The following is a 6,991-nucleotide window of genomic DNA, read 5'->3' as shown; positions in this document are numbered from 1 at the left end:
TGCCCCAAGATTTTTAATTTTTATTTTATTTTTTTAAAGATTTATTTATTTGACAGAGAGAGAGACACACACAGCGAGAGAGGAAACACAAGCAGGGGGAGTGGGAGAGGGAGAAGCAGGCTTCCCGCGGAGCAGAGAGCCTGATGTGGGGCTCGATCCCAGGACCGTGGGACCATGACCTGAGCTGAAGGCAGACGCTTAACGACTGAGCCACCCAGGCACCCAAGATTTTTAATTTTTAAAGTAATATCTACACCCAGGGTGAGGCTCAAACTCACAACCCAGAGATCCAGAGTCGCCACTCCACTGACTGAGCCAGCTGGGCGCCCCTCCCTCTGTTTTTTGTTCTTTCTTTCACCACTATTGCTTCTGCCTCTTTTCATTCAGTTGTTTTGGTTATTGTTTTGTGGGGTGTATAAACTCTAGTACTTCTTTTGTGGGAAGTAAATTTTCTAAGTCCTTGTATTCTGGAAATGCCTTTATTTTGGACCCCCTCTGGAATACCAGTTTGGCTTTATATGAGGTTTTAGGTCGAAATAATTTTTCCTAAGCCTTTGAAGCTACTGCTCTATCATATTGTAGAATTCAGAACTGCAGATGAGAAATCTGATGTCAAAATTATTTTTGTTCTGCTGTTGGTAATCTTATCTCTGTGCTCTTCCTGCGCCTGCTGGACATGTTGGAATGATCTCAGATACCCTCACCCTTCAGTCTTTTCTTCCTTCATACCTATGGATGCTTGATAATTTCTTTCTTTTCTTAATCTTCAGGGAATTTTCTTTTTCTGTTTTCTTTGATTAGACCTTTGCCATTCTCTCTTGAACGTCCTTTTAGATGGGTATTAAAATTTTTGGATTTATCATACAGATTTTGCATCATTTCTTTGATTCCTTCTCACCCTTTTTGTGGAATTCTGGGACAGTCACTCAATTTAAACTTCCAGTTTGCCAAGTTCCTCTTTAGGCATGCCCATTCAGTTATCAGCCCAACCACTGAGTTTCCAGTTTGGGCAGTAATATTTTTCATCCCCTGACCTGTGTTTTTCTTTGACTCTTGATTTTGTTTCAAAATGGAAGTAGGCTTATTTCACCTGATTATATAACTAGTATATACTCATTGAAAACATTCTGAACAATGTAGAAAAACGTAAGGTTGAAAGTGAAAATAACGGGTGTTCTGTGAAAGGGAGCTATGTGCAAAATGACCTCCAAAGGCTGAAGGGGTTGAAGGACCAAGGAAAAAGGCCAAGTCCAGCTTGATAAGAAATGATTTAGTAAGGGGACTTAGGGACAGAAGCAGGTCTTGGGTGGCTGCAACACAAGTAGATCTCCACCCCCTCCCACCCCCGCCACCCCCGCCTTCCATAGGACCTGCTTTTATAACCCCAGAGGCTGGGGAATACATGTTGGTATACACCTGGGAGAGATGCTCAAGGATAGTTGTGTGTCATAGTCATATCTCCAGAGCACATCAAGGACATTATGTTCCAATGATGTATTTGAGGGTGTGGTTAGACAAAAAAGAATGAGGCTGGGGATGGTGCTCAAGAAGACTTCAGATCACAGAGTCATCCTCATGGTGGATTTGTCCAGCTGTCATTGGTCTGGTTCACACCATGGGCAATCCTACTGCCCAGAGATAACCATCACTGGCTTTTGTTGACCACTGTTCGTAAATTTCTCTCAAGGTTCATAAACATATAGGCACAGAGCGGACACACACACACACACACACACACACACACCTGTACAAGATTTGACACAAATGTCTTCATACAAAGCATATATAACTTATAAGATGCAGTAGCTATTAAAACAGAAAAGAGAGTAAGCAAAGGAGAAAGAAATCAGCCTCTTTGGACATCTTCTTGGTTCCCAACCATGGGAATTTAAAAATTTTGTATTGCAAAAAATATCAAACATCTATTAAGGTAGATAGCTTGGTATAATGAATCCTCATGTGTCCATCACTCAGGTTCAAGTAGTAATCAATCATGATTAATTTATATTCCATCTATAACCCTCCCTTTCTCCTTCCTATCATACTGAATTTTTTTTTTTTTAAGTAGGCTCCATGCCCAGTGTGGAGCCCAATGCAGGGCTTAACCTCATGACCCTGAGATCAAGACCTGAGCTGAGATCAAGAGTCAGATGCTCAACCAACCAACCAACCAACCAAGCCACCTAAGTGCCCCCTGAGTTATTTTTTTTAAAGATTTTATTTATTTATTTGAGAGAGAGAGTGTGAACATACGTACTCCCCAGCCTCTGGGGCTATAAAAGCAGGTCCTGTGGAAGGGGGAGGGGATTGTGCAGATCTACTTGTCTTGCAGTAGATGTGTGTGAGGGAGAGGGTTAGCAGAGAAGGGAGCATTGCTGTGTATTAAAAAAAAAAAAATTCTTTTTTTCTCATTGCTTCCCTGTGATGCCATTTAACATATGCCTCTGTCACTTGTATTTTCTGTAAATTGGTAGTTAGATCAAAAGGCTTGAACTGATTCAGGTTTGATTATTTTAGCAAGAGTACCTCGTAGGTGGTGGAGTACTTCCTGGTACTTTCATCGGTAGGCAGAGCGAGTCTTCTTGTGATGTTAGCAGCCGCTGATTGTTGCCCAGGTCCCTTGTCTCGCTAGGGATAGTCGTGAACTTTCCTGGCCTGTTTTCATTCGCTGAGAATGCTCTTTGGAAAGATTCTGAGCTGGTTCCTACAGCGTGGAGCATGTCCTCCAGGAGCCCACCGTTTAGAGTTTATAAAAGTTAGGTTTAATACAGTCTCTGACCACCCCTTCCCCTAAGCGGTAGCATCCCTAGATGGGGGAGCCATATCATAGGTGCCTTTAACTCACTGGAGTTCAAATATATGTATGTGTGTATTCGGTTGCAAACTACTAGAGTAACAAAGGAAACATTGCAGGTTTTTCCTCCACTCTTGCACTCAGTTGGCATTGCTTTTGGGTGAGATGGGGGCACGGGTCTGCCACGCCTGCTCACTCTGTTTTTCTACGTGGCCCTTCGTGTTATGCACGTCTCTCCGAGTGTGATTCTAGTGTTTAAATGTATGTGCTCCTTGTGCATTCTGGACCTAAACCCAAGCCGACTACGTCATGTGGTGCCCGATCTAAGAAACCACGTTGTGTTTCAAAACCAGCTCAAGACCTGACAACTGAAGGGAACTTCTGGGGGGTGGTGTGATTTTGAGTATTTGTGATCTTTTGAACCCCAGTTACCTTTAGAAGTTTAACTGATTTGCCAGGTGCAGTAGCAGTTTGGTTTCAGTAAAGGGCAAGGTGGGGGAGCTGAAGCCATTGTTCATTTTGCTATAGAACCTTTCTTGCTGCGAAGCCCAGGCTTAACGATCTCTTTCCCCCCTTTTCCCTCTCTCCCTCCTCTCCACTTCCCTTCTTTCCTCCCTCCCTCCCTCCTACCCTTGTTTTCTCTTTTGCAGTCTGCTGTTTTGTAGTGCACAAACGGTGCCATGAATTTGTCACCTTCTCCTGCCCAGGCGCTGACAAAGGCCCAGCCTCCGATGTAAGTAACGGGCACTGGTCCCCTCTATCCACCCGTAGTCAGTGTGTCCTTTCGGGTAAATATGGCTGCGCTTAGACAAAAAAAAAAAAAAAGGTGGGCTGTTCTTATTCCAAGACATGGGGTGGTCCTTACAGCCTCTGAGACATTTTTCATTTTAACAGGAAGGACAAAACAAAACATTTTGGGAGTGGGGCATGATGGTATACGAAGCCAACTCGTTCCCCTACTATGGTTTTGCTAAACGCCTTCATCTTTACGGCTGGGGCATGGAGAGTGCTGGTGAGCTGCTAAATTGTTCCTGCAACTCTAAAGAGATAGTTATAATGGTACCTTAGGATGTACTTTACAGCTCTTTGTTAGGGAATTCTTGATACCAGGGCCCAAGAATCAGGAGGGAAATGGGTTTATCCTGCTACCATGCATCCCAAAGCCTGGCTACTATTGGTGGGGCAAGGGGGATCCTTCTGGGTAAAACAGGCAAATAAGTTTTATTTTAATCAGTATGAACTTATTTTAATATGGATTGGAAAAATGTACCTAGTAATGGTTTTGAATTTATGGTAGGGATAGAGAATTTCCTACCTAAATAAAGATATTTAGGTTAAACGAAAGATAAGTTGACTTAAGGAAACTATTAAGTGAATGACCCCATGGGCTCTATAAGGATATGGCAAAAGCTTTGGTTTAAGTTTGTCCAAAGCTTGGAGTACATTGTTGATCCTCTACTCAACAGCCATTCCTAGCCCTCACTCTCTTCTTTCTGGCAGAGGCTGCCTCTCATGCTACACGCTGGAAATGCCTGATACTTGCATCACTAACTTGTAGTTAGTGAACGATCATGTGACCCAGTCCTGCTCAGTGGGACCTTGGGGGAAGTCTGGGGAGAGCTTCCAGGAAAGACTTTCCTTTCTGATAAAAGCAGACACCCCTTTCTTTTTCCTGTTGGGTGTTTTTGTGTGAGGATGCAATGGATGGGGTTGTGGCAGCACTTTTGGGTTAATGAGGGAGATGTACTTGCATCCTGAGCATCACAGATTGGAAGAGTCGAAGGAACCTGGGTCATTGATGACACTGTTGAGCTGCTGAGCCAGCTGTGAGTTCTCTTATGCCCAGACTGCATCTGTGAGATAAGAAGCTCCTCTTAGTAAAGTCTCATCATTTGGGGTATTCTTTAACACATTGCTGAAAGTGCCCTGGTAGGACTTCCCACCGTGCACACTCCTCCCTTGGCCCAGTGATGAGCTGTGTTCAGCGGACCCCATGTGCATCTGTCACCTCTAGTTCTCTTATTTTGTTCCTGCTTTGGTTCACCTTCCTAGAATTTTCCCCATTGGCATGGTCTTCATTACTGGACCTGTCCTTACCCACTTAGACCTGACAGCGGACAGCTTGCCAGAAGTGAGTGGTGACTGCCTTCTATCATTGCATTTGAGGACTGTTGTCAGCCGTCTGTATGTGGTCATCTGCCACTTCGCTACACATCAGGGGCAGAACTGTCACCGCAGCAACACGAACACTCTGGAGCTTGTAGGGCAGTTCCTTTGCTTGGAACCTGGTACTTGGGTTTAAGGACCCCAAGTAGCCCAGAACCACGAAAGCCCGTCCAGACTTGCCTGCAGAGATGAAGATGGGACTGTTCACCATGTTCTCTGAGCTCACAGTTCCTGGCACTTTTAGTGCAGTTCCTTCTCTCGTCCCCAGGAAAACAGGCGGGGAAGTTTGGGGTGGCAGCCTGGCTCCATTATGGAGCTCTGAAGCTTCCTGCAGCCTGAGGCTTGAGTCTCACACTGCAGCCAAGAGGCTGGCGTTTCCTACATCTGGTCTATATTCGTTGGCTTTTTCTGTTGCCTGAGACAGAAACTCCCCTCAAACTGGTTTATGTGAAAAGGGAAACTTTTGGTCCCCGAAGCTGAAAAGCCCGAGGATAGACTGGCTTCAGACACAGAGGATGGTTATGCTGATTGGCCAGGTCTGGTTAGGTGCCTCCCCCCGTGCGGCTACCCCGTGATTTAGGAGTCAGGGAGCCATGGTCCCTCAGAGAACTGGAGAAGCAGAAGTGTACTGGTTAAAACCATAGACTATGGATGGAGCCAGCATTCCTAGGCTCAGATATGTGTGACCTTGGGCAAAACAAAGTACTTAAATCTCTTTGTCCCTAGATCCCTCTGCTGAAAAATGGATAAAATCATAGTCCCCATCTTATAACCTTGTTAAGAGTGTCCAGTGTATACATATCTGTAAAAGCATCTGGTTCATGGCAAGAGCTATATATGTGAGGATGATGATGGCAGTGATAGTGAATAACAGTGAATATATGCCGGGCAGGTGGCTAGGACAGATGGCTACCACGTAAGTCTGAAGAATTAACGAGCCCTCTGCCTGCCATTTGGCAGGCCTTCCGAAGAATGTGTAGGCTCCATAAGTGGTAGGAGACCCCTGTCTCTATGAATGGAGAAGCCCAGCCATTCATTGCTTTGGGGGTGGGGAAGGGCATGCGGTACTCCCTGCAGCCAGCATGCATAGGATTTGGCAGCCGACTTGGAATGATTCTATCTCTGGACACAGTTCCAAGAAGGTCAGCTGGCACCAAGGAGGATGAACTGGTCCAGACTCCTCAACTGGCTTGACTCAGTTCATTGACCTTTTCCTGTCCATGGCTGGAGACGTGATTAAAGATCTGGCCACACCTGCTCACCAACCTGGCCAGGCTCTCTTTTGGCTGCCGGTGAGACTCCTGCAGTCCTGGAGGGATGCCCTCCTCCTGCGTGACCTTGGAGGAACTGGTGTGCAGCGAGCTCATGGAGCAGGCAAGCACAGTCTCCACCTATGCAAAGGGAATGTGCTAGGCTCCATCCTCTACCCGTCTGCTATTCTAAGCCCAGTCCGAGCCAGGGAATAGTCTGGACATTAGTAGAACTTTGTGTAGTTGGTGTTCTTCTATAGATAGGTCCACATTACGGCATATCAGGCTACCTGAGGAAACTTGATGAACCAGGCTCTGTCCCAGTGACTTCAATCACTGACCCAACCATTCCATGCAAATGGGAATAGATGATATATATATAGGCATCAGCCAATGGAGGACCTCAAAATATGGCAGAGTTTCTGGCTGTTGACTTCTGGTCATCTGTAGGCATGGTCTTGGTCTCCCCTGGTTGGAAACTCTCAATTCTGCTCTCTCTTGGACCTTGTAGAGAGACCAAGTCTCTGGTACCACCATAAGCATTACATATGACATTCTATGAATGCACTCAGAATACTAACCACAGGGGCGCCTGGGTGGCTCAGTTGGTTAAGCGACTGCCTTCGGCTCAGGTCATGATCCTGGAGTCCCGGGATCGAGTCCCGCATCGGGCTCCCTGCTCGGCAGGGAGTCTGCTTCTCCCTCTGACCCTCCTCCCTCTCATGCTCTCTGTCTCTCATTCTCTCTGTCTCAAATAAATAAATAAAATCTTTAAAAAAAA

The 6,991-nt window shown here is 45.7% G+C and overlaps 1 protein-coding gene across 2 annotated transcripts in view; it reads left to right on the top strand.

Moving 5' to 3' along the window:
- PRKCB (protein kinase C beta) overlaps window positions 1-6,991 on the top strand; it is a 307,175-nt gene that overhangs the window by 120,487 nt on the left and 179,697 nt on the right. For both annotated transcript variants that reach the window (XM_081819817.1, XM_081819816.1), the window contains exon 3: window positions 3,445-3,527. In XM_081819817.1, coding sequence (XP_081675943.1) covers window positions 3,445-3,527 — 83 coding nt within the window. The remainder of the gene's footprint in view (window positions 1-3,444; window positions 3,528-6,991) is intronic.

Source organism: Leptonychotes weddellii, chromosome 5, assembly GCF_054177405.1.
Source record: "Leptonychotes weddellii isolate Sample4059 chromosome 5, ASM5417740v2, whole genome shotgun sequence".
NCBI lineage: Eukaryota > Metazoa > Chordata > Mammalia > Carnivora > Phocidae > Leptonychotes > Leptonychotes weddellii.
The sequence above is the reverse complement of the archived record's forward strand: the minus strand, read 5'-3'. Positions and strand labels throughout refer to the sequence as shown.